Consider the following 25,768-nt stretch of genomic DNA (forward strand, 5'->3'; position numbering starts at 1 on the left):
ATACTTGTATTTTAAGATAATTTGTAATAAATAAATCACGTCGTTAAAATATCACACGCAGCATGTTCCAGTTCAATGTTTTACTGATTTGGCAAAGTTTTAAAAACAGGTTATGTCATTTCACAGCTTTAAATACAAGAAGCATATTTATTAATGATAATATAAAACAAGTAATGAAACATTGTCAAAGTCATTAGCCTACATGACATTCCTCAATACACTGACAAGAAACAGCGATACCAGTTACTATTATAGCAATTTCAATATAGGAGGAGAGGGAAGAAAAAGGAAACGAAGAGGAGGTTTGGTCACTTTCCAGAAAGAGAGAACAGATTAGTAAAGTAGCAAAGAGAGACAGAAATAAAGAGACATGTTCAAACTGGCACATTCATAGTACGTCAGGGTGTGCAGTAGTTAATAAGGTTGCTACACCGAGGGAGAGAAGGGTACTGATGAAGGAGAGGAGGTTAGAGTCTGGGACCATGCAGTGAGTTCAGGCTGTTGTTGTCATTAGTGGCTACAACCACAGCAAAGATGGCTGCCGGGTGACAGTAAAGCACTGATACATCCATCCTCCTCTGCCTGTCACTGTTTTTGGCAACGTGAATGAGGCTTTTCCTTCACCAGAACAGCTGCATTCCAGTGAAAGTCTGGTTTATGCTTTTTTTTTTTTAGAAGAAGAAATGTACATTTCTGCAACTGCTTCACCCCCGGCTGCTCTGAGTTCACGCTGGCTAACGCGACCGCTGCGCCCTCGCCGATCTAAAGTCAGCAGAGTCCAGCTGAGCTCTGTCCAGAAACAGTACTCGAGACGTAACGAAGGGAAAGAAGAGGGAAGCCGGGGCGAAGTTTGACATTCAGGCACTCTTCAGCGGCCACACTGCAACACTGTAGAAGGTCAGAGGTCAGACAGAGCGCGTTCATGCGGCGTCGGACCGGGCGTCACCACACGGAGACTCAGGTGCACAAACACACATGCTCACAATGTGCAAGCAAAGGAGCACCTTGAAATGCAAGCGCACACACACTCATACACACACACACACACACACACATTTTCCAGGAGGGTAAAAATGAAGGAGAATCAAAGATTTCAGTCCCAAATGGTCCTTCTCTGCCCCCCCCCCCACACATCGGATCAGTGGTGTCCCTCAGAGCTGGGTCGTGTTAACATCACTCATGTTAAAGTCACTTTGCAGTTCTAGTAGCTTCATATCAGTAGTGTTTCAGTGACACTGCGGTGGAGCAGTGGCGCTTCAATCTGGTTTGTCCAGTCGCTGCGGCAGTCCTGCCAGGAGGGGCTCAAAACGCCGGTTCGCCCCCCCCACCCCCCCGTTTGTAACAGCTCCCCCGTTCAGGTAAGTGCAAAAATCTTCATCGCAATCCTCAACAACAACAACCGTGTCATTTTCTTCATCTTCGTCAGTGCCTGTGCGAATGCTGCCCAACATTGAAGCATTGGCATCGTAGACAGATCCAAGATCAGTATTCAGCCGGAGAATACATTCTGCTCCGAATCAGCGGCAGGTGTCACGAGCAGTCATAAGGGCTTGTCGATCACAGTCACACCTGTGGGCCAAAAAAAAAAAAAAGATGTTATTATTTATCACACACAGCACACGATGGAGAGGTCTAAATGTAAAAATAACGATATAAAGTGGTGAAAGCAAACAGCGTTTATGTCCACTCAAGCTGTGCTGCACCTCATGTTCATGATATGATGTTGTCTATTTGTATGATGAGATGACACTTTATTGACCCCAGAGCGGAAGTCATATGTTACAGCAGAGCAACAAAAAACAGGCCACAAAAAAAAGTGTTGAAATGAATGAAAACTACCCATAAATCGAAAAAAAGAAGAATTAAATCTACATAAAGAAACAAAATGCAAACAGTAAATAGAGGACAAACCTTAAAAAATGTACAAATTGAAGTTAAATGCTACATATTATAGCATTTTATTGTGTTGTAACTGTGCTAAATATGCACTAATGATGTGCAAACAGTATAGCCCTCACCCTCACCAATCATTTAAACACAAAGGGATGTTTTTAACTCTCAGATATCAGCTGCTATCTGTCGGCTTCTGGCGCTTAGATTCACCCTTTATGCAGCTCCAGCTGGCTGCGTACTGCGTCCTCTGTCCCTTTGGTATCATCTGGTAAACATTGGTGTGTACAGTTACTGCACTACATGACTCCAGGGTTTGAAAGCAGTATCATAAAAATGTTTCTCAGTCGTCAAGTGAGTATTTTTCCATCATCATTAAAGAACAAAAGTCAGAATTGTCTGACTCCATCTTCTTAAATGTGAAGATTTTCTGGTTTCTTCACTCCTCTGTGACAGTAGACTGAATATTTTTGGGTTGTGGACAAAACATGACACTAGAGGACGTCAACTTGGGCTTTTCAGACATTTTATAGCTCAAACGACTAATCAATTAATCAGAATATAATACTTACATTACATTAGTTGCAGCCTTGTGTCCTAAAATCTAATGAATGTATTGAATGTGTTCCACTGTTTTTTGCATTACATCAGACCAAACTGTTCACACGTGAATAAAAACTTCCATTTGCTTGCAGTCCACACCTGCATAACTGCGTCCCGTGCTCATGCAGGTCGGCAGTAGCGTCCACTTGTCTGAGTTTGGATTGTAGAACTCCACAGAGGCCAAATTGCAGCTGCCGTCGTCTCCTCCCACCACGTACAGTAAGTTGTTCACAGCACACACACCTGAAAACACACACAAACCAGAGCTTAACAGGCATCTAACGGAGCAGCATCTTGCCCGAGGAGGCCTGTTGGCGGTCTGCGTTACCTGCGTTACGCCGACACATGTTCATGTCGGCTACCTGCCGCCAGCTGTTAGAGGCCGGATCATAAACCTCACAGCTCTTCCTCACCAACGGACCGTCGTGACCCCCGACAGCATACAGCAAACCTTTCAACACGCCCACACCTGAGGAAGACCAAAAAAAAAGGGTTTTACAAGATCAATTTCTCAGCATTGAATCAATAAACAGCATAATTCTCTCTTCCAGGTGTTTGTTTTTGATGGATTCGTCTGTCAGAGTGGTTCTGGCTGTCCGTCTCTATTAAAAATGGAAAAAGTTCAAATATCCAAACACAACCCCGCACACGCTCACCTGCTCCGCTGCGCCTCGTGCCCATCTCTGCGATGTAGCCCCACGTGTTGCTTTTAGGGTTGTAAGCCTCCACGGTGCTCAGACATTGCCTGGTCGCGCCATCGTAACCTCCGACTGCATACAGGATGCCTGAAAAACAGGTGGAGTTCAGGCCGGACGGTTCATTGAAATCTCATCGAAATCAAAACATGAACATCCTTTACTCTGTGTTGATTAGGGTCCACTTGCATTAATGTTTTTAAAACGGTTTTCCTCTGTTTTATAGTCATTACAGCACTAAAAGATACAATAACGTATTATTGTATTAAGAGCTTCAGGCTGCACCACCCTTAAAAATAAGGAAAAATGTGTTCATTGCAGGACTGCTGTATAGGTGTTTCTGTTATTTTGTCCACCCTCTGATCTGCTTCTAAATGCAGAGTGTAAAACTGAACTGGGAGCTGTATTCACCATTGACAACACCCACTCCTACGCTGCTTCGTCGGGTACTCATGGGTAACACGTGGAACCACTCGTCTGTCTTAGCGTTGTACGCCTCGACCGTGGAGAGGCCTGCGAACACACACACACACACATCTCATCACTTCCTGTTGATACACACATTAAAAGCCTGCACACATCAGCCACAGATCAGTCGTACCCGTGCTGCCATCGAAGCCCCCCACAGCGTACAGGAGCCCGTTGAGCACGGCGGCCCCGAGCGTGGACCGGCGGTCCTGCATGCTGCTCACGCTCGTCCAGCGGTCCATCATGGGGTCGTAACAGTCCACCGTCCGCACGCGCAGAGAGCCGTTGAACCCGCCGACCGCATACACACACCCGCTCACGTACACCACACCTAAAGGCAACGACACACGTACATTTATATTCCCACTCTGCTACATTTATGAGGCAAATGTAGCACTAAGGACATTTATTTTTGGCACTTTGAGTATATTTTGACGCTAATATTTGTTTCCCTCCATGCACGATCCTGAAAACCAAACAGGGACGTTTCAGAATGAGCCAAGACAGCTGAGATCTGACCTGTGCACACTGACTGACAGACAGATGTTCGCCACAGTCTGCAGCTGTGTCTGTGCTTAATAAAGCCTGAATCTGGAGGATGTAACCAGCAGATACGCTGCAACCCTCAGGGTCCTCCACTCGACTGAATGTTATACAACATTATCTCATTAAATCTGGAAATATCACCTCACACGCCGCCGTCTGAGGTGTTTGTGTTCCTGTGGGCTTTAGTCACTGGAAAATATTTCACTCCATGTATACAGGATATCAAATATGAACCTTTTGCACTCTTTGATACTGCTAATACATCCTGAAACCCAACCTTAACTACACATTTACAAGTCCACGGTGCTCAGAGGATCAGGCCCCTGAACTGTGAAGGTTTCCCACCTGCTCTGCACCTCCTGGTCGGGAGCTCAGCCACCTGGTACCACCGCTGCTCCTCAAAGTCGTAACACTCAACACTGCGGATGGCCTTGGGAGCCTGGCCCCCAACCACGACCATCACCTACACAGAGGAGAAACAGCAGTGACGTTACACGAAGGACCGTGGAGCAGCTTTTGTTTTTAATGAGACTGGGTCGTCATAAGACCTTCGGACAGCAGGCCGGCGTCCTCATGCGAGTGCGTGCAGTCTTCATCAGAGCTCGCTGGTCCGCTGGCAGCAGGTGGTACTTCATGGCCTCGATCAGGTAGTCTTTACACGCGCTGCTGTTCTTAATCAGAGACTCCTCCTCCACCCGCTGATGTGACCGAAGCGAGAGAGGAAGCAGTTAGTTAGAATGTGTCATTAAGTGCGAGGCGAATAAACCTTTGAACGTGAATCTTCCCTCAGTTTTATCATCTATACCAGCAAATACTCTCTTTTGTTGTCAAGGTCTACTCTCCTGAGACAGACAAGGTTACTGTAATAAGGAAGTCTTATTGTCAGACTGTCCTTGGAGCTTAAATCATTTGACTTTGCTGTGGAAAAGACACAATCTGAGTTTTCTCGCCACCTCACGCATGCTTCAGCGAGAGCAGAAATTGGACGGCGTCTCCTGTAAACTGGAGGTAGCTGCATGTTGCCTGGCGGTGTGCTTGCAAACACAGACAGAGAGTGTTTATCCTGCCAAGTCTGACACTTCAGCTCGGAGCTGCTCTGAAGCAGCAGTGATGCTTGTACTGCGGTCGAAACATGCAACACGAGCCACCGGCAACGAAGGTTACTGCAGCTTCAAACCTAAAACTCATCTGCCTTCAATAACAGAATAACAGGCTGTCGCTCTGTCATTAGCTGAGCTGCGGTTTGAGCTTTCAGATGAGTTCAAACCCACGTCGTCAGAGTCAAAGTCACAGAATCATTAAAACTCCAGTTTAAACTGCACCAGGGGTTCAGTCTGAACCTGGTTTCAGCTGCAGAGCTGGTCTGACTGAGGTTTAAGGTCATAAGGTTCAGTGTGAGGACAGATTCACACAGCTCGGACCAGTTTAAGATAAGATGAGATAAGGGAAATCATGTTGTTACAGACAGCAAAAATAAAGAAGATGTGGAAAAAGAACAAATGGACAATAAAAGAATCAACTATACATGCATATATTTGTACATTATACACACAAAAAGTGGATAAAAACAAAGTGGCCTTTAGAAGGATGGCTCGGCTTCTCTTTTAATTGCACATGGTAGGATAGGATTTATTAATCTTTAACCATGTATATTGTTTTAAAGGCAACACTATAATCAAGTGTGAAACCTCAACTAAACCACTAACTGCAGCGGTTTGCTCTTATTGAACAGGTGCAGGAAACAGTGGAGAGAGCAGCATGACATGCAACAAAGGCAGCGCTCGTCCTTAATTACATTTTTGATGCCAGAAACAGTTTTACTGATTATCTTAACGCAACAACCAGCTGTTGATTAACGCAGCGCCACAAGTCCAGTGGCTGCGAGGACGACGGTGTGTCTGTGACTGTGGCGCATAAGTCAAAGACACAACTAATCAGACATGTATTTTCAGACCCAGTGAAGTTTAAATGTAAGTTCATACTGTATATCTGACAGATTACTGGTACGGCAGCAGATTTAAAGGAAATACAGGGGCAAATGTTCTATGTTTTAAACCCCTGCGAGTCCCGGTTTAGCTGGACCTGTTCTAAGCTGCAGCTAAGCCAGTGAGACCTGAAGTGACAGAGCAGCAGCAGCCCCATTCAAAAACACACAGGTGCAGACGCTCATACCTGCACCAGGTATTCTCTGGAGAGAAGCGGCAGGCGGACGTGCTCCATCAGGTGGGCCAAGTGCTCCTGTCGGACGTCTTTATCGTGGTTGACCCAAGCTATCACCGCCTCGAAAACCTGCACAATGAAGTGCACGGACACACTTTAAGCACGTCAGGTGTTACCTAACCTGAGCGTACAGAGCAGGCCGAGTGTGCGTTTACCTTCTCCTCCGTAGGGATGGTGAGCTTGTCGCTGGCGATCAGGCTGGACACTTGCTCCATGCCCAAGTTGAGGAACTCTTCACTCCCAACCACCTCGGTGAAATGTTGCTCTGCAACGAAAAAACAGGCAAATTTTCACTGTTTCTCAACGTTTTCATCAATTAAACCTGCTCTCATTCTGTCTCATCCACTGGCCCACATCCTCCAGGACACACACAAACCTATTTTAGCAGAGCAACAGAAGGTGTTCACACACACACACATATATATTTGCACACACAAACCTGCGTAGCTGTTGGCCTGCGTGAGGAGCTGAGAGCAGGCGTGGAGGTCAGCAAAGGCTCGTATTCCCAGACAGTTGGATGGATGAAGCTGAGAGCTCAGGAACTCACAACAAGCCTTCTTCACCTCGTTGAGCTGGAGCAGACCTGCTGCAGGCAGCAACGCCTGTCACACACACACACACACACACACACACACACACACACACAGAATATCCTGCATAAAGCGGCAGTTTGGGGACTATGTAATGCAGATGCATTAAATTACTGAGGTGACAGGGCGGCCTGGTTTGTAGAGACGCCGTCTTTATGTCAGCTGATCACAGCTGCTTGTTACTGCGGCAGTCTGGTCCATGTGAGACTTCTCTGATAAAATGCACACGTGTGGATTAAAGTACAAGGTTTTTCCAAACTAAACTGTAAATAACAGTAGTAAGAACTCCAGGTAACACTTTATATTGATGAACACATATTCACCATTAACTTGTTGCTTATTAGCATGAATATTAGCAGTGTACTGGCTCCTTATTAGTCATTACAAAGCATTCATTCAGGTCTTACTCTGCATCCAGTTAAATGCATGCTAGTTAAATAGTTAGTTAAATATGAACTTGTACTCTACTGTGCTCATTTGCACTGCAGTGATCTGATTATTCGCTAAACTGGGGAGCGATCTGATGCCAGCAAGGTCAATGTGATCATGACAACTGACTCCCATTTTCAGGTTAATCTAGTAAATATAATCCAGCAGCATTTCTGATGAAAAAGTCCTGAATGGAGGCCAGCATCCAACAGTGACTCACTGTAACTCTCCATGTTTGTCATGACATGGCCACTTTTCAAATTTAATTCCTCCCAACATCACGCCCGCCTTCACTTCGCAAACACAAGCTCAATACTCTCGAAATGCCGTTTTATTGGGACTTTAATTTCCCTCTAAAGATTCACCGATTTCCAGGAAGTTCAAGAACTCAAAGCGCTTCACACACGAAAAGGTAAAAATGAATAAACAAACAGGTAAAAACACATTAAACAGCACAGTGAGGGACTGGCCACACGACAAAAACAACCAAAAAACAAAGCCCAGGCTGGAGATTTATAAAAAGCCTGTCAAAGTTTTTAGAAGCTGCTTAAAAAAGTCCAAAGATTCAAATGTGACAGATGGGGCAGATGATTTCAGAGGGGCTGAAACAGCAAAGGCACGATCGCCTTTTGTTTTGCAGCAGAACCGGGGGGGATAAAGGCCGAGATTAGAGGATCGCAGTGGTGGAGAGGTGGAATACGGGACGAGGAGATCAGAAATGCAACTGAAGGGCAAGGTCACGCAGAGTCCTGTAAGCAAACTACAGGATCCTGTAGTTTATTCTGAATTTTACAGGAAGCCAGTGGAGAGAAGAGAGAGCGGGGCTAATGTGGGGCCCTCAGCTAGCTCTAGCTGACCAGACAACACAGATTCATGTGTTAGCCGCTGTCGTTCCTCAACCGTCTAACTCTAAGGAATGTGTTTTGTGTGTGTGTGTGTGCGCACGTGTAAACAACGCTCTGAAATAGCACTGATGTAGGCAGATTAACAGCAGCCAAAACACCGAACTGACGGTCATAAGACAGTCATTTAGCGTTTAGAAATGTGCAACATTTAGGGTAGGGGGGTTAGGGTTAGGGGGTTAGGGTTAGGGCGTTTATGTGAGAAGAAATACGTGTGGGTTTACCTGCACGTTATCCTCAGTCACCTGGATCTCTGCTGTGTAGATGTAGTCTACCAGCAGGCCCAGAGTCCACCCGTCCATCTCCTTTATCCTCACTCGCTTCGCCCTGCTCTCCGCCATCTCCCCTGTTGGCACACATGTGTCAGACATCCATTTGGCATACAGGACATAACGCTTGTGCTGCATTCAAGGAACTCAAAAAAGCAGCGTGGATGGAGGACAGTCCTCACCTGTGAACATAGCGTGGAAGTAGGGGCTCCCAGCAGCCAGAACCACCCTGTGAGCAGCGATCTCCACATCCTCCGCCACTATGGTCACGTCACACAGCAGGCTCTGGCTGCATGGGCGTGGAAGAGATCGAGAGAGGCGAGAGGTTACAGTTTAAAGAGCAGTGCCTGAAGGATCTGTGCATAATGAGACAGCAAAAACCTGCTTCACCTGCGCAGCTCGTTCATGACTTTGAAGGCCTTCCTCATGTGCCGAGGGTTGAGAGTGACGGGGCCTTGCCTCTCCACTCCATCTTCTTTGTCCAGAGCGTGTGGACAAAGTCTAGTGCACCTGAGAGGGACGGCACAGACACACAGACATGCACACACGTTACTGTGCTGTCCATAACTGAGGACAGACTGAGGTCTGATGCTTTCTGCAGGCAGGCGAGTCAGTGATAACACACAACAAGGTGTCCTGATGGTGTCCTACTGTTATATTTTCTATAACAGGACATCTGGGAGTGAGTGAGAAGGTGTGTAAAGTTAGTTTGTAATCACTTTGAAACAACTTAACTGCAAGGAGGAACTGTTGCACTTCATGTGCTGTTGCCTTTAGTTTAATATATGTTGCACATGGATTTAGAAGCATCAGCCGTGCAGGTAGATGTGGCTTTATTTGTCCCAGTTTTAAGATATTTCTGCCTCCACGCCCACTGTTTTATCACTTTGGGTGAACCCACCCTTTAATGCATTGCCTGGACACCTGCCAGCCAATCAGAAACGAGCACTTTCCATAGCCGTGACATAGAATAATGCAAACACTTCCTGCACGATAGCTTTATTAAATCAGCCACAAACACGGCTTCAGCTGCAGGATCACAGCAGGGTGAGTGTCAGTCAGCAGCGTCCGTCTGGTTTGAAGACGTCAGTCTGCAGGTGCGCCGGTACGCAACGGGTTGTTTTTTTTAGTTAAAGGAGGAATCAGTGCAATAAACACCACGCATGAAGACGCTACACGAAGAAACAGAGGCCACAGGTTGACGTGGATACGACTGATGAGCACATGACAAATGTTGCTCTGGCATGAAACCTATTATGAGTCAGCACTGAAGCAGTCTGCAACTGGGATTTAGTCAAAGGGTCGATTCACCCACGTTACAAACATACATATATACATTTATATAGAAATAAACGTTCTACAACAGACACCGTCCCCATGAACACGGTTCTGTATGTCTGAAACGTCAAATGTTAAAATCCATTCACCTCCTTTGGACTGAGGAGCAGATCAGGGTTTAATATTTGAATACAACAAATACTACAAACTGTAGTGTGTAGTACAATCCAACGGCATCACAAAATGACCATAAAGTTGAATCGACGCCTCTGAAACAATTACACCCGTCGTGAATGTCGGACTCATTGTAGGACCGCTGTATTGGGTTTTAGTTAGAAGTACTGAACAAACCGACAGCCCACCACTCACCTCCCACCCTCAGCTTTGATGTGTGTCAACTGGTTTGAGGTGAGATGATTAAAGTCACACCTTTGTTTAGGAAAATTCACCCTGTGAGCCCGATACACAACTAATTCAGGTCACCAGAAAAGCTTTTGACGGAGATCCTCTACAAGACAACAACAACTGCCATTTCTGCTTGAACTCGCAAATAAATTAACAAAACTACCTAAACAAAGTGACACACGGTGGACTTGGCCCCCGCATGATAAACCAGCCTTGACCTCATAAAGCAGTCAAAGAGTGCAAATCTGAATTTGAAGTCACACTTCAAACTGTAAACACACAAACATCATTAACTAATATTTAGCAGTGCTGCTGGAAGAAGCATTTTTGTGAAAAAGTGTAGAATTTTAGGGCTCAAGAGCCAAAAAAGTTGGAAGCTACAGGTGACGTTTCATCTTCAAAGCTTATCACACGTTTTATATGTAAAATCTCAACCTGAAACCAGAAACTACAGCCATCAAATAAATGCAGTGAAGTTAAAGTACAGTATTTCCTGCTAAAAATGAAAGTAGCAAACAGCAGAAAGTGATTTTAAAAACTGTAAATGTTCTCCAGAGCTGCAGCTAATGATTACTCCCATTACTGATTAATCTGCTGATTCTTTTCTTGATCAGTTGTGTGATCTATAAAATGTCAGATAAAGGTGAAAGACATCAATCAGTGTCTCTAAAAAGCCCACGATGATGTCCTCAAGTGTTTTCTTTTGTCCACAGCACAAAGATAATCAGTTTACTCTGACAGAGGAGTGAAGAATTAGAAAATATTCACATTTCAGAGGCCAGAATCAGAGAATTTTGATCTTCTTTCTTTAGAAAAAATTACTCAAACCGGTTAATCGATTACCAAAACAGTTGCCCTGCATTTAATAGTCGACAGCTCATCGATTAATCAATGAATGGCTGCAGCTCTGATGTACTTCTCTGCACACACAAAGTGGCCTCTCTCCATAACAAAACAGGCAGAAACACACAGCTCGCGGCACCATCACGTGGCCCTGTTTTCTGTCACAAACACACCCACACACACATGGCTAATATAGCGGTTAACACACACACAGAAATATATATATACATCGCCTCTGCTATGAAGACCAAGAGCACCAAAACGCATCCAGCCTGCTGCGGGCAGGCTCGGTATCAGTCCCCGGCGATCGGTGACCGGTCCCCCCGGTCCGCGAGCAGCCACACCGGCTGGCCGCTGTCTCTGTCAATGCGGCACCATCAGTCAAGCAGCCACACACACACACACACACACACACTTACAGCGGATGACTGTCCATGATTCCGGTGTTGATCAGAGGCTGAAAACTTGGCCCAGCGGCATGCACCATTCCATATCCACAAAGCCGTCTTTAATGGGTCTAAACTGGGGCGTGAATCGCGGCGATCGTCTGTCCAGAGGCGGGGAGACGGGCTGACGGCAGCCCCATTAAATCGGGCTCTTTCACATAAACACACAGCCCGACTGCGGTGACACTCCGTCCAAAACACGTTGCGACTCAGCCCGGCTGCTGTGCCCTGCGGACGGCTTCTCCTGTCGGCCAGGAAAAGGGGAAAAACCGCGGAGGGAAGAGTCGAACCGCAGCGTCAAAGCGGGCTGATGTGGCTCTCTTTCCTCTCCTCTCTCCTGCTGGGTGTCTCCGGGTGCGAGAGGCGGACGGATGAGGCTACCTGTTATTTTCCAATCGCTGATTAAAACGCACAAACGAGGACATGTCGGCAAAGACGGTCCTCTGAGCGGCCAAGGCGTCCCGCAAGAAGCCACTGTCTCCCTCTAGCTGTGGAAGACTGACGGCGGAGCGCAGACACGGAGAAACGCCAAATACTCTGTGAGATGATGGAAAAGCCGTTTACTGCTCCAGCTGCTGCAGCCAGTTCACAAAGACACAAAGCAAAGGTAAGAACAGAAACCAATAAAGACTAAAATTACAAAATAAATATCCTAAAAAATCTTTAATATGCATTGAATATACTACTGTATATTTAATTTACTGTTAAAATACACATTTAGGCTCACATGAAGAGGCCTGTTATGTCTGATTAATCTAGCATTAAGACAGCAATTTTACATTTTTTTTCCATTAGCAATATTTTTTTTATTATTATCCCCCTCCCCCATTTTTTGTGTAGAATATATATAGTCAATTTTTTACTTTCTATTTTGTATTTTTGTTCCTTTCTATGTCTCCTTTTATATTCCTGATACTAGGAATATAACTGCCTGTAACACCTTCATTTCCCCTATAGGGGATATTATCTTATCTTAAATCTCTCGCGTTGGGTTTAGTATCTCACAATGTTGAAGTACTACCTGATTTTTGTTTTGATCTCATATCCATTAATATTTGTTTGTATGCTTTTGGCTTTACACATCAAATCAAAGAATTATTTCTTAGTAACTGAACATGTTGATATTTTGTGCTTTTGATTGAATGTATCATCATTTTGACGAACTTGTATTATGTTGTATTATGAAATCATGATTAAAGACAGCACAAGTCACAATGAGTACTTCTGTTTTTGAATGCTTAACATTTCAATTTGTCTTTTCAGTCCACAGACATCTCAATCACAGAATGTGTCAGAAGACGAGACGGGAAGAACATTTGGAATTCTGCAAATGCAATAATAAGTCCTCCCCATTTCCTCATGCCAAGACCACAGACCCCTGGTTTGCAAAGAGCTTTGTCCCCGGAGCCCATCTGTGAAGATCTGTGTCTGGCTGTGCCGTCAGCGGACAGGCGATAGCTGTGAAACTGGGGAGAACAAGTCTGTTATGGTGTGAAGACGCTGAATACATCAGAGACAGCAGGCTGTCAGGAGGCTCAGTCATGGCTTATCTGAAGTCATTCCTCTGTCATGATTCCATAGAGAAGTGACGAGGAGTTAAAGCTGTCAGCTGGTTTGTTTTCCGACCCATAAAAACAAATATTTCATGTAAATTTGTGGATATTTTAAATGATTATCCTAGTTAGAGCTTTTTCTGAGTGAAGCAATCTCAGCCGCTCACTCCCATGTTGGACATGCTTTGGGTACTCCAAAGATTTAATATTGCAATTTTCACAAAGTTTGGGAACTTGTGAGAGACAGATTAAAACAAAGACTGGTGAGACTTGAAGCAGAAGAGGCCCACATCTTGAGTTACAGTCCAAAGTGTGGGTAATTCTTCAAGAACGCAGCTTGAGAGCATCTTTGTTGGATCCCTTTCACTCGGTAAAGTGCCTGTCCTTCACTGAGATAAGCACAATCACATTACCAGCATTTAATGTTTTAAGGCACTGTTTTCAGTTTGAACCATGTAAGCACTGAATGACAAGAAAGCATAATCAAGGCTTCAGTCAAGATTCAAAATACACACAAAAATTTATTTTTACAGTAAAAAAAAGTCAGGAACAGAAATATTTACATCAATCACAACACTGAAAAAAGGTGAAATAAAACCATCTATGTCACGATTTCCCCACAGCAGACTGTTGGTCAGTTTCCTTGCAGTGTGACACTTGATGGTCGCCATCACACGACGTACTAGTTCCGGTACGGTCACGTTACACCTCTGTCCAAATGTTGGCTCCCCCTCCCATCCGCTTCAAATCACGTCTGTGCGACTGATAAATGCACGCATGCATTTCAAGTTTCGGTGCAGCTAACTTGCAGAGTTCAGCATCACGTTCTGAGAGCGGGGTTATTTCATTTAACAGAAGACTAATGTGAGCGTACCTTTGCTGTGTTAGTTTGGTTTTAAAGGGGCGGGGGGCAGACTCGCCGAGGCCTGCTCCAGAAAGGCCAGCGGTCCAGGAGGAGGAAGGTCTGAGGGTTTGCGGTGCTGAACGCTCACATCCTCGAGCACTTGTTGCCAGTGATGCAGTTTGGACAAGTGTTTCTGAACCAGCAGTTCTTTCCTCTGTAGCTCATTACGTAACTCCGACACATCCTGAGGTGAGAAAAAAAACATGGGTGAGAAGAGAGAAGGCACATAAACAACCAGAGAGAAATAAATAAAATGTAAACACTCACAGCGTGTCACAAACTCAGGTCTAACAAATAAGGTAATGCCAGTGAACCCTGGATGCGACACAGATAACAGTAAGACAGACTGTCCGTCAGTGTAATAATTTACCTCTTTCACCACCTGCTCTGGCTTCTGTACAGACAGCTGAAGCCTTTTCTGCAGGAAGAAGCACTCTGTCTGTCGAGCCACGTCCAGGAACTTCTGTATGCACTGGTCAACACCTGCAATCAACAAACAAACAAATGTACATCAGATTCCAGGCTGAGATAAACTAAAACTACCGCCGACCAAAGAGTAAAAGAGAGGCTTCGCTCACCAGTTCGGATCTCTTCCTGGTCAGTTCCATTGACATAATCTTGGCTTACCAAGGATGCAAAACATGCCTGAAGAATAAATACAGAGAACAACATCAGTAAACTGGAAACTAGCTACAGAGCTCAGCCACCAAGAGCACACGCATTAGGCCACTGTCATCGGGTGACAGGGCCGAGGCTCACAGGAGCAAAGTAAAAGCCTACAGAGGCGGGATCAAAAACTTCTGGAAATCCCAGCAGATAAAAATGCTGCATTCAAGAGCAGCTTTCAGTGTCATGGTGTCACTATTTGAAAATCAGGAGGACTGACCTACAGGGGAGCAAACTATGCTACAGGCTATCAGCTGTGGGCTGAAATCTGGACATTTATGCATCCAGCACGTCCATAAAAAATAAAATGAATGATGGCTGTATCCCAAAGTTACAGCTGTGATCTTCTGTAGGTGCTATAGGTTTGGATTAGGTTATTGATGATCGGATAAAACCCGTTTGTCTTGTTTTAGAAAGCTCCTTTAAGGAAAACTGCGAGGATTTCAGTATTGGATAAGGAGACTGGAGCAGAGCTGCAGCCTGTAGCGCGAAGCTAATGAGCTGGTCTGAAAGTAGCTTAGCATTAGCTCATTTATTTAAATGTTCACAGAGCAGAGTTATCTGTAGATGAGTGGCTCAATAAAGAATGTGGTAAGCTTTCCATAGACTTTTGGTGTGAGACTGGAGCATTTTAATAACACCTGCGGGGGAAATGATAGCTATAAGCCTCACCTAGCTAGCTAGCTAAATTTGCTAACAACAGTTAGCACACACGGCTAACAGAAGCTAGCACATTAGCTTTCTACCTCGAATGAAGCCTCCAGTTCATCCACCAGCGTGTTGCCTCCCTGAGCTCTTGTGGCGGTACCGGGAAAGCCCGGCTGGCCCGGTCCACCAGGACCCCCGACGGGATGCGCACCAGACGGCTGCTGGCCGGAAAACATCCCACTCATGGACGACGCCATCTTGATCTGAGTGTTAGCCGTCCAGCGGCCCGCACATGCGCACAAAGAGGGAAGTGTATGTGGACAACCCTGCTCACACACTTTCTGTTGATTTCTAGTTGTTTTTCGTGGTTTGGCTCATTTCAGTGAACAGTAATGTTGATTCTACAGCACCCAATATTTTAAACAAACGGTTCTCAACCTGGAAAAGACAGGCAGACCAATGAAAGGTCCACAAAGAAGTTGTTCTCAGAGTTTTGGCATGAAAGAAGTGGACTGGCTGGCATGAGACAGGACTTATCGGCCAACCTCGCTGATGCTCTTGCAGGTGAATTCAAGTAAATCCCTGCAGCCAGGCTCCAAGATCTGGTGGTAAACCTCCTCAGAGGAGTGGATGATGTTATATCAGTACATTGACGGTTTTGGAAGGATCAAATAAGAGTAACGTTTGGTTGTCCACATACTTTTGGACAAGTAGTGTACGCCCATGTTGTGCCAATAACAAAGCCATAGACAATAAATGCGTCAAATGTAATTAAAACAGTTTATTTATACAATATATAAATTACATGAAGTTTGTAGTTGCGTCAGGTTTAAGCTGAAACAACAGTGTGGGGAAACACTGAACCTGTGTTACACTAATCTGGACAAAATGATCAGAAACCTCTAATACTGATGCATTAGCTGTGTGTAAATATCACAGCCGTCACACTGGTTGTCTTTCACTTTGTGTTGAGAGATCGCTGCTGAATGCCACCACAGAAGAAGCTCCCAGTCACAGAGCCCTGAGCCCGATGTGGACCTGCGTCAGTCTCTCAGCCGCTGTGGGCCAGTCCAGCAGCAAACTCCACCAGCGTGCGCGTTGGTCGTCCGGACATGCCTTTTCTCAGGTAGGGGACCTCATCTTTGTTGCTCATCACACCAGCGATGTCCAGGTGAGCCCAATGAGGAGCTGTGACAAACTCTCTCAGGAATGCAGCTGCTGTGCACGCTCCGCCAGAGCTACAACGATAATCAACAGACGCAACAGTCAGACTCAGGTAAACAAAGACATGAGTGATAAGACACCTGGACCCTGTTCCTGGGCCCCCTAAATGACTCCTGTTTATTCTGTTCAATTTGGGCCATGGGGATCGATTGGTTAATCCTGGATGAAATTATCTTGCACTCTTATTGTGAAATAAAGGCAAATTGAGTTGAACCCATGATCAGCATTCATGAGGGTTGATCGTGTGATTGCAGGTAAATAAGGTAGGTATGATGGGAGCCCTCCCAGCATGCACTGGGGCAACAGATTAATGGACATGAATCTCATTTTGTGTACACAAAAATTGAGAAATGTTCCTGAGTTGTTACTGGTGTCATGTTGTTCCTCATCGTGCTGCACTCTGTTTACACACCTTCATCTCTGTTACACTGGATCCATATAATCACATATAACAACATTTGAAATTAAAAATAAAATTATTCATCTGACTGTGAACAGATCATAGTGATTTTACAATAACCTCATTTAAAATCATTGTTATATCAATATTTATCAATGTCAGAAAGCCAGTCAGCCACATCTGTCTTGGTCCTGATCCAGCCAATCGTCAACGAGGTGTAAATGTGCAGGTTTGGGTTTTAGGGCTTGTTGCTCTGACGGCAGCTCAGATTCATAAAGCAGCTTGGCGGTGTGTGACTCTGCAGGCGCTCGCCGAGCGTGGCGGGATACGTACCGGCTGTACTTGCCGATGTTGTTGAGGTCAGCCAGCTGGCTGTCAGTCACCTGTCTGGTGTAGTGCTGGAACAGAGGCATCCGCCACACTCGGTCACCTGTCACAACACTTGCCTACATACACACACACACACACACACACACACACACACACCATTAGTCACCAGCGGGGCCGAGAGGCTGAGAGTGTTTGTGGTGTGGACTCGGTACCTTGTGCAGCTGCTCCCAGAGCCAGTCAGAGTTGGTAAACACTCCAGTTGCTGCTGAGCCAAGAGCAACATCCATCGCACCTTGGAGACAGAAGAAGCCGCATTTTAATATTTACCAATCACATCTGCGTGTCATTCATTCAGTGATGAAACATCATCAGCCTGGCTGTCACAGCTGGTCTTCGGCTCAGTCGCTCCACAGAATCTCTCCTCTTTTCGTTCTGGTCTGTTTCATGTTCACGCTGACTTATTACCATCAAACTAAGAGCTGTGCGTGTGAGCTCATGTGGAGGAAGCTCTCTGATTGGACAGTCATCCTGTTCATTAGCTCTACATGGACCCACGTGGGGAAATCAAATCCTACTGAGTGACGGCAAGTCAAGCAGCTCTTTTCCTGCACAGTGTGTGTTCATTTATCTCCTCTGGTGTCACAAAGAGCTCATGAAGAAAAACCTGATCATGAGCACGAAGGCTTGAGACAAATAATAGGACAGGTTGGGACAGGACAAAAAAGAGGCATCTTACACTGACATTCAAAGGGTTTATAGATACTGTGGGGAGCTGTGCTTCTCTGCCAAATGAATGCAATGTTCTTATCCTGTGCACACGTTTCTATTTTTCAAGAACAAAGACAATTTTTCTGCCTCTGCTGGACAATTTATTCTATTTCAAATGACAGAGATACACAGCACACCTCCGTTTAGGACTGTTTCATCTCAGCTTTATAGTAAAGATATTGGCATGAAATAAGGGGAGAGAGAAAGCAGCTGAGAGCAGCATTACATGCTGTGAGACTTGAACTGGGGATGTTGTGGTTATGTCGTACGCGTCTTAACTACAAAACCATCGACACGCCTCTGTTTAAACTCCTCTTTGCTTTCTGATGAGTCAGAGAAAACTCGTGCACTCACGTCCTGACATGTCCTGACACGGATTTCCACGGTTAGTTAACTGCATAATGATATAAATCACTTATGTAGAGCAGTTTTTTCACAGATTCTTCCTGGAGACCGAGCTTTACAGGCAGTCTCAGTCAAGGAAAAGTCAAAACCAGCCTCATTAGATGATGTGAAAGCGATGGAAACATAAAGCCACTGTGGAAACTCGCACCTGTTAGCGTAGCAACATTGACGATGGCTCTGGGGTTGAAGGTGTGTCCGTAACACAGCGCGTCAGCGAGAATCAGTCGTCCTTCTGCATCCGTATTATCAACCTGCACACAACAACAAAACCTGTTCATCAGTACACGCACACACACACACGCACACACACACACACACACACACACACACACACACACACACACACACACACTGTAAGCGCACAAACATCACACACCTCCACATCTCATCACAGGTCCACTTACCTGGATTGTTTTTCCATTTTTGGCTGTGACGACATCACCTGGTTTCGTAGCTTTTCCACTGGGCATGTTCTCGCACAGAGGAGCCAGACCTGATGTAAAGAAAAACACTAAGTGTGCACACAGTGACTCAAAGAGTTTCATTTATAATCTCTTGATAGAACTACGAGTAGCAGCTTGCGGTTGAACACCTCCACAAAGCAGTCAAGATGCAGTCTGTCCAGACTTTTTTATACCTTTGACCTCTAATAAATTCATCCTCGAGTCCAAATGAACGTTTGAGCCAAACCTGAAGACGATCCTTCAAGGTGTTCCTGACATTCTGGGTTCATGACGATGGGACGGACGGACAGACACAATAAAAATGATGCTGAAGGATCCACATTGTTAGCTCACCGACGATGTTGATGGGCAGCTTCAGCGCTGCTGCTGTGACGATAGACGCGCACACGGTGGCGGCGCCACCCATGTCAGCTCTCATCGCGTCCATTGACGGAGACGGCTTCAGAGAAATGCCACCGCTGCCGGCAGAGAGGGGACAACAAATGGCCTGAATGTGAGCAGGATACGTGACGACTGCGACGGTCGTGAGCTGGAGTTCGTGTTATCACAGCTTACCTGTCGAAGGTGATGCCCTTACCCACTAAGAGCAGCGGGGCCTGTCTACTGTCTGCAGAACCGTTGTAATGTATCTCCAGGAAGACGGGGGGCTCCTCTGAGCCTTTGGAGACGCTGAGAAACGCCCCCATCTGCTGCTCCTCTATCCAAGCCTGAGATCTGCACCAACACACAAGTTATAAGACAAAAACTCTTTTCCTCCATCTGCAGAGAACAGAAAGGATCAATAATCAGAGCAGACTTTGTTTCAAGCGATAGAACAATTATTCCATCTGAATTCAACCTCACATCTTTCATGCTGCGGCCATCATGACTCATCTTTGTGGATATCTTTCAGAAAAAGTCATTTTTCTTAAGGCTGTAAAGTACATTCAGCCTGGTTCTGCAACAAAAAGCAGCTAATCCTCAAAACTGCACCGGCTGAATATTTATCCTCCCTACAGGCAAAATATTTTTCCACACCACGAGGTCAAACATGCTCGAGATCTGGCAACTCTATAAGACGCCATCAAAATATGAAAAAAGGTCACAGTCATTCGCTCAGTGATGATGAATGAAGCACAAACCTTTTATTTATTGTGACTCGTTCAGCGTGTGGTGCCAGTTTCTCTTCGATGGTGTTGGCAAAAACAGTCGGAGTGACGTGATTGGCCGGAGCCTCCATGAGAAGGCGTGCCAGGTTTTGTCCTTCAGCGTACGTGACTCCTTTCTCCCAACTGGCCGCGTCAGCACTGAGAGGGAATACACACATTAATACATCAGCACGAAGCATCTGAATTAACTGAAGATTAAACATATGTAAAATTCAGTCGACCTTCCATAAAGCTGCGTGGTCACTTTGGTCTTCTTCTTGGATTTGAGTTGGTCATACTGAAACAAACCCAGAGCGGCGCCTTCTGCTGCTGACTGGGCATCACCGCAGGCGTCCACCTCCACATGGCTCACCTCCAGGTCCTGAAGTAACCGGCAGCCAGCTGAACACACAGACATCAGTCAGGTGCTAACTCCAGAAAACCCCACGTCTCCAGCATCAGACGAGCAGAGTGACGCGTCTTACCTGACACCGCCTGCCTGATGCTCTCCTTGCTGGCGTCCCAGTTCTCTGCCCCACACACACCTGCGTTGTTCTTGCCCAGTCCGACGACTGCGACACATGGAAAGTCCTGAGGAAGACACAGAGACGATTTAAAGACCGATGCTGTCAAGAAACGTGCTTTTATTCATCTAATGTCGTGCCTTCTTACCTTGTGGATTCCATAAAATATTCTGCTTTTGCCTTTTTTCAGAGCTGGTCCAGAGCTGGAAGGTACAACACAAAACCAGTGTAATAAACCAGTTTATTAACAAACAAGTTAGACACACACACTGGGATTAGTGTGACATCCATTAGGAATGCACAGTAATGTGTGTTTTCTCACAGCTGACAGCAATATTAGGGATGAATCAGTCACATGTCTCAGCTGTACTGGCCAAAACCAAGTGCTTTAATTCATCAGTGAGGGTGAAACTTCTTTACTAAAACTGAAGATGTTCATTCATGGCAAATCACGGCAGGGCTCACCGCAGCACTGTTGTGTTAGGCTGCATCAGTTTTTTCTAGAATTGCCCACAGACTCACATTTTCAGCACTTCAGAGAGTTTTCCAGACAGAGTTTGGTCAAAACCTGCAGTTGCTTCAGTCAGATGAAGGCTGCCCTCCTCTCCCTCCTTCTCAAACACTCCCAGCACCAGACCCTGCAGACACACATCAACACAGTGAGGATTAGCAAGAGGAAAGTCACTCTCTCTCACACACACACACACACACACACACACACACACACACACACACACAGATGCTGCTATGAACGAATGTACAGTCTTAACAGACACATACAGAGGTGGACTGGTTACAATGCAGAGTGAAATGCGGGTCTGTGTCCTGTCTGGCTCCCTGATGTAACTACCTGCCAGCTAACGCTGACAGGCTAACGTTAGCTACTTACTTTTCTCTCGTTCAGGTGAGTCTGTGACGCAGAAAATGACCTGCGGTGGTTTGTCCGCAGCGCCGTGTGCGCAGCTCTCCTCAGAAGAAGCATTGTCATCTGTCCTGCATATATGAACCCCAAACAAACTAGAGGTCGCATACATGTGAAAAAGCAGATCGACACAACGGCGTCGCGTTTTTCATACGTCACCAACGAGCGACAAAGACGGCTCTTTGTCGCCGGCTGGCGGCGGCAGTGTGACACTGCAGGAGGCTGTGAATCAACAGAACTAAACACATGAACTGAAGTACAATTTTGGAGGTACTCTACCAGTATTTCCATATTCTTTATACTTCACATAATTTCAAATATTGTACTTTTACTTCACTACAAAAATTTTAGTTACTTTGCAGATTCGGATTAATAATACAAACCAGACCATAACAAAGAAATCATGATTTGTATTATTATGGGTTAAGATTGTATTAATCACAAGCTACCCAGCAGGATGTAAAGTAATTAAAATCAGCTCCACTTTCATGGGCTACAATATTCAAGTGATGTACACATTCATGCATCAATGATTAGGATACAATAACATAATATACATTATTCTGAAATGACCCATTATGCATAATGAGTACTTTTAGTTTTGGTACTTTAAGTATATTTATACTCTTGAACGCAGAACTTTTACTTACAGGAACAGGAATTTCTTCAGTGGCACTGCCACTTTTACTTAAGTAAAAGATCTGAGTACTTCTTCCACCACTTTATTAGTGAGGTTACATTCCCAAAATAACAATCTAATAACAGTGAAATAGCGAATCAGTCAGTGTAACTTTTTCACTGACATAAAAGGAAATCTTCACTGGGTTGAGACCTAATATTTACAGGTTTAGGACTGAGAATATTATATTACTGTAGTAAAGACAGACCTTCAGGTCTGAAGTTCAAGAAAACACACCAACACACACACAAAGTTGGTTTAATCGATGTCTTCTGGAAATATTTATTTTTAGAAACAATGACGAGAAAAGAGAGAAAAGCTTCTTCTCAAGTCATATAGCCAACTCAAACAGAGGAGATTATAACCAATATAATACGTGACATAATAGTCTTTCAATGATGGCCAAAGTGATTTAACTTGATAATCCTTGTTTTGACCTTCATGACAGCTAATTGACCCAGTTAAAGTGAATGGGAATCAATGGATAATTACGTCGTCTCCTTCTATTTAAGGAAGATCACATAATAAATCACTATTCACGTATAACTGCATGACTATGAAAAACTGACTTTCATAAAGGAACTTCAACTACGCTCTAAATCAAAGACTGAGGACTTTACACTGCGAACCATAAAGTGACTGAAAAACAGATCCATTAATGACGTTCTACACAAATAATGAACAAAATGTATTCACATATTGCAGCTAAACTGTGCACTTTAAACAGAGGGTGACAGGAACTGGGTTTGCTTTTTGAGCAAGCAAACCACTTTCCAGCCGACACTTGAATCCTTTAAATTACTGTCACAGACAAACATTTATTAACACTGCAAAATGATTTGGAAATGAGCCATAAATTGAGGCAGTAATGAGCCTAAAGTCACATAAAGGAAAGGGGCTCTGGCACACTGTTGGTTCCACTCTGCTGTCAGTCATTGTGGTTTCGATGCTACCAGTCTTGGCTTGTCCTTCAGTAGAGCAGGTCCAGAGAAGAGATGGTGGGCTCTTCAGGTTTCTTGATCTCCGGTTTGGGCAGTTTGATCCGGCTCATGGCAACCACTCCACACACAGCAAAGTGAGTTGCAACGCTGCCAACACCCAGCCAGAAAGACCAGTCCAGGCTGTCATCCAGGACAACGAGCACAAAGAGGTTCTCGCGATAATTGGCCACCCGCTCGGTCAGACTGTGGTGCCTCACGGCTGCCAGGAAACACAGCACAGCCAGGGCGCCAAAAAGAGCTGGAGACAGAAGGGCACAAGAGTCAGGGGAGGAAACTGGGGAGGTACTGAGGCAAGATGAAGGGAAGTGAAGGAAAAAACACTGAATTATACTGAAGATGAGTAAGAGAAAATACTGGGCTGTGACACTGAAATGAGGAGAAACTGATGAAGAGACATAAAGGTGTAACAGCTGCATAAGCTAAAGTGCAAATGGAAGAAACAAAGGTAGAAATGCATCACACACCAGCAATGAAGTTCCACAGGTAGAGCCCTTTGTGCCCTTTGATGCTCTGGTAGGGGACCTTGCGTGCGTTGTAAATGCAGAAGGACAGGCTGACGAAGGCGAAGCCAACGGCCACCAACAGGAAGAGAATCACCATCATGTGAAGGCCGCCATTTAACGTCCGCACAAGCTTTGGGAAAACTGGACAAAGAAAAAGACAAAGAAATATTATCAAATGATTCGTATGAGTCGAGATAAAGAGGGGCCTACTCTGTGAGTGTGGCAGATGTGAAGGCTGTGGATGTGTGAGTGCACAGGTGAGCATGGTGCGTGGATGCAGCTTCTCTTTTTCTGCATTTCAAAGTAGGAAGCTGGAGTCAGACAGCACCTGAGCAACAGCTGCAACAACACCTGCACTTGTGTAGCACATGATGAAAAATGATAATGTCTTCAGACTCAAGGAATGTAGTCATGTTGCACAATATAAGATAATAATTTTGGTTATTTTATTTAAGCTGTAACATGATTACATCCTGTGTAGAATATGCTGTTTAACTAAAGTTTAACTAATGCTAACTGTTTGCAGTACATGTAGTAGTAGTAGTAGTAGTAGTAGTAGTAGTAGTAGTAGTAATGTGTCTATATATGTGCTGCAGTAATCCTTATACTCTATTTTTAATACCTTAAAACACAGGCAATAGAAAATACAATGATTATTATAAAGACAAAAGATCTAATGACATTCTCCAAACAACAGATGTGCATGTGAGCTCGATAAATCCTTAACTTAGAGTTTGTATTATTAGAGCTGTATTTTTCTTACTGTATATTTTGGAGCGCCTCTTGCCGAGCCCGCACTTCTTGGTCTTTCCTCCCTGGAACAAACCGTAGTAAATGTCCCCGATGAACTGATGCAGCTCCGGGTGCGACGCGTTCACTATCTCCGCCCCGGTTTTGCACAGGATCCGTCCGGTGACCCACCGCTCCGTGGACAGGGCCACCACCAGCAGGACCACCGAGCCGACACAGAGCACCGAGGCCACCGAGAACGTTATCCGTTTCCACAGCGAAGGCATCTTACGAGCCCATGGTGCCCCGAGGGAGGTAACACGACGCCGGGCAGCGACCGCGATGCGCGCTCGGCGATCACCATGAGTTTATTCTAGAGTCTGGGAAAGAAAAGTGAATCATAATCAGAGAAGAAATAGTTTTCCCTCTTGGTGAAATGTTGCATGTGTTGATAAGCGAGTCACAGGAGGAGAAACCGAATCCATGGCGGTCAGAGGGATCTCTTACCGGGAGAAACTCTATCCCTGCGCCGTGCGCCTGGCTCCTGCGTCCTCCCTCTCACTCCCTCTCCTCTTTATTCAGGGGATGAATTAACCTTTGCGAAGTGGCCTTTTCAGCTGGAGATTTATCACGATAGGTGACCTTAGAGGCGACCGAAGCTATGAAATCATGTAAGCATATAGTTAATGGTGTCAGGATGACAACTATGATCCATTGTAACACAGACCCTGAAGGTCAAGGGGGCAATTAACTGCAGGGGGACCAATGGGTTTGGACCACCACGGCTTCATAGTCCTACATCTCTCATCTGGTATCTTGCATGCATCACTTTTTATTGTACAGTTGACCCTTTGTTAACCTACATATGACCAAAAGAGGCGAAATTGAAACTTTAACATTTAAGTTTTTCACCCGATTTTTGAAAAACGGCACAAAAGTGCCTCATTGGACGCCCCTGTGAAAGATACAATGTCATGCAGTGCCCTAAAGGGTGCTCTGCCAGTGGAGAAAATGGGCCTCTAGCATCCTCTTCCAGTGGAGAAAATGTGATACAGTGCCCTGATTGGTGTTCTTCCAGTGGAGAAGACGTGGTAAAATGTCCTCTGGGTGCTCTTCCTGTAGGGTGCCCTAAATTCTGGAAAGCATCATGACCGGTGCTCCACAGCATGCAGCTGGTGCCCTTTTCATTTTTTTTTTTTTTTAGTTTTTTGCACCTCCCCCTCAGGCAGCCTGAGTCACTCCAAAAATGAGCCGAGGGCCACTAATCAAACCTGTTCCTTCCACCGTCTGCACTTCATGTACAGTGTGTACTGTACCTCAGTGTACACATAGCACAT

At 45.2% G+C, this 25,768-nt stretch overlaps 4 protein-coding genes across 4 annotated transcripts; all 4 read right to left on the bottom strand.

Moving 5' to 3' along the window:
- Positions 1-66: 66 nt before the first annotated feature.
- Positions 67-12,060, bottom strand: klhl2 (kelch-like family member 2). Its single transcript, XM_076728459.1, has 15 exons — positions 11,558-12,060; positions 9,003-9,122; positions 8,795-8,901; positions 8,568-8,689; positions 6,862-7,024; positions 6,578-6,687; positions 6,375-6,491; positions 4,751-4,900; positions 4,548-4,665; positions 3,790-3,987; positions 3,600-3,701; positions 3,150-3,278; positions 2,822-2,962; positions 2,593-2,736; positions 67-1,569 (listed from the first exon to the last, which is right to left on the bottom strand). Exons 1-15 carry the CDS (start codon positions 11,623-11,625, stop codon positions 1,541-1,543), a joined length of 1,818 nt encoding a protein of 605 aa, XP_076584574.1. The 5' UTR covers positions 11,626-12,060; the 3' UTR covers positions 67-1,540.
- Positions 12,061-13,638: 1,578 nt separating this feature from the next.
- On the bottom strand, positions 13,639-15,621 carry med28 (mediator complex subunit 28). The gene is made up of 4 exons (XM_076728798.1): positions 15,454-15,621; positions 14,620-14,686; positions 14,412-14,524; positions 13,639-14,225 (listed from the first exon to the last, which is right to left on the bottom strand). The coding sequence occupies exons 1-4, from the start codon at positions 15,610-15,612 to the stop codon at positions 14,022-14,024; spliced, it is 543 nt and encodes a 180-aa protein (XP_076584913.1). The 5' UTR covers positions 15,613-15,621; the 3' UTR covers positions 13,639-14,021.
- Positions 15,622-16,113: 492 nt separating this feature from the next.
- lap3 (leucine aminopeptidase 3) lies at positions 16,114-21,673 on the bottom strand. The gene is made up of 13 exons (XM_076728460.1): positions 21,487-21,673; positions 21,120-21,235; positions 20,746-20,800; positions 20,559-20,664; positions 20,316-20,475; positions 20,068-20,232; positions 19,502-19,660; positions 19,280-19,404; positions 18,887-18,975; positions 18,631-18,733; positions 17,522-17,601; positions 17,313-17,425; positions 16,114-16,593 (listed from the first exon to the last, which is right to left on the bottom strand). The coding sequence occupies exons 1-13, from the start codon at positions 21,625-21,627 to the stop codon at positions 16,407-16,409; spliced, it is 1,599 nt and encodes a 532-aa protein (XP_076584575.1). The 5' UTR covers positions 21,628-21,673; the 3' UTR covers positions 16,114-16,406.
- A 769-nt stretch (positions 21,674-22,442) lies between these two features.
- On the bottom strand, positions 22,443-25,011 carry clrn2 (clarin 2). The gene is made up of 4 exons (XM_076729282.1): positions 24,939-25,011; positions 24,466-24,811; positions 23,664-23,843; positions 22,443-23,437 (listed from the first exon to the last, which is right to left on the bottom strand). Exons 2-4 carry the CDS (start codon positions 24,716-24,718, stop codon positions 23,169-23,171), a joined length of 702 nt encoding a protein of 233 aa, XP_076585397.1. The 5' UTR covers positions 24,719-24,811; positions 24,939-25,011; the 3' UTR covers positions 22,443-23,168.
- Positions 25,012-25,768: the final 757 nt, after the last annotated feature.

Source organism: Chaetodon auriga, chromosome 4 (genome assembly GCF_051107435.1).
Source record: "Chaetodon auriga isolate fChaAug3 chromosome 4, fChaAug3.hap1, whole genome shotgun sequence".
In the NCBI taxonomy this organism is placed as follows: Eukaryota; Metazoa; Chordata; class Actinopteri; order Chaetodontiformes; family Chaetodontidae; genus Chaetodon; species Chaetodon auriga.

What these genes read in the sequence shown, in the direction of transcription:
- klhl2 (XM_076728459.1), bottom strand. Translation starts at nt 11,625, where the DNA reads ATGGTGCATGCCGCTGGGCCAAGTTTTCAGCCTCTGATCAACACCGGA. An exon ending in AGGAGTGGGTGTTGTCAATG is followed by an intron (nt 3,279 to 3,599) that starts GTGAATACAGCT and finishes CCTGTTTTTCAG; the next exon opens with GCATCCTGTATGCAGTCGGA. An exon ending in CACGGGACGCAGTTATGCAG is followed by an intron (nt 1,570 to 2,592) that starts GTGTGGACTGCA and finishes TTTGGCCCACAG; the next exon opens with GTGTGACTGTGATCGACAAG.
- med28 (XM_076728798.1), bottom strand. Translation starts at nt 15,612, where the DNA reads ATGGCGTCGTCCATGAGTGGGATGTTTTCCGGCCAGCAGCCGTCTGGT. An exon ending in AACTGGAGGCTTCATTCGAG is followed by an intron (nt 14,687 to 15,453) that starts GTAGAAAGCTAA and finishes TTTATTCTTCAG; the next exon opens with GCATGTTTTGCATCCTTGGT. An exon ending in CAGAGCAGGTGGTGAAAGAG is followed by an intron (nt 14,226 to 14,411) that starts GTAAATTATTAC and finishes TTCTCACCTCAG; the next exon opens with GATGTGTCGGAGTTACGTAA.
- lap3 (XM_076728460.1), bottom strand. Translation starts at nt 21,627, where the DNA reads ATGCGACCTCTAGTTTGTTTGGGGTTCATATATGCAGGACAGATGACA. An exon ending in CATCAGGCAGGCGGTGTCAG is followed by an intron (nt 20,476 to 20,558) that starts GTAAGACGCGTC and finishes CTGTGTGTTCAG; the next exon opens with CTGGCTGCCGGTTACTTCAG. An exon ending in CAATGTTGCTACGCTAACAG is followed by an intron (nt 17,602 to 18,630) that starts GTGCGAGTTTCC and finishes TCTGTCTCCAAG; the next exon opens with GTGCGATGGATGTTGCTCTT.
- clrn2 (XM_076729282.1), bottom strand. Translation starts at nt 24,718, where the DNA reads ATGCCTTCGCTGTGGAAACGGATAACGTTCTCGGTGGCCTCGGTGCTC. An exon ending in GAGGCGCTCCAAAATATACA is followed by an intron (nt 23,844 to 24,465) that starts GTAAGAAAAATA and finishes TTCTTTGTCCAG; the next exon opens with TTTTCCCAAAGCTTGTGCGG. An exon ending in CCTGTGGAACTTCATTGCTG is followed by an intron (nt 23,438 to 23,663) that starts GTGTGTGATGCA and finishes TTCTGTCTCCAG; the next exon opens with CTCTTTTTGGCGCCCTGGCT.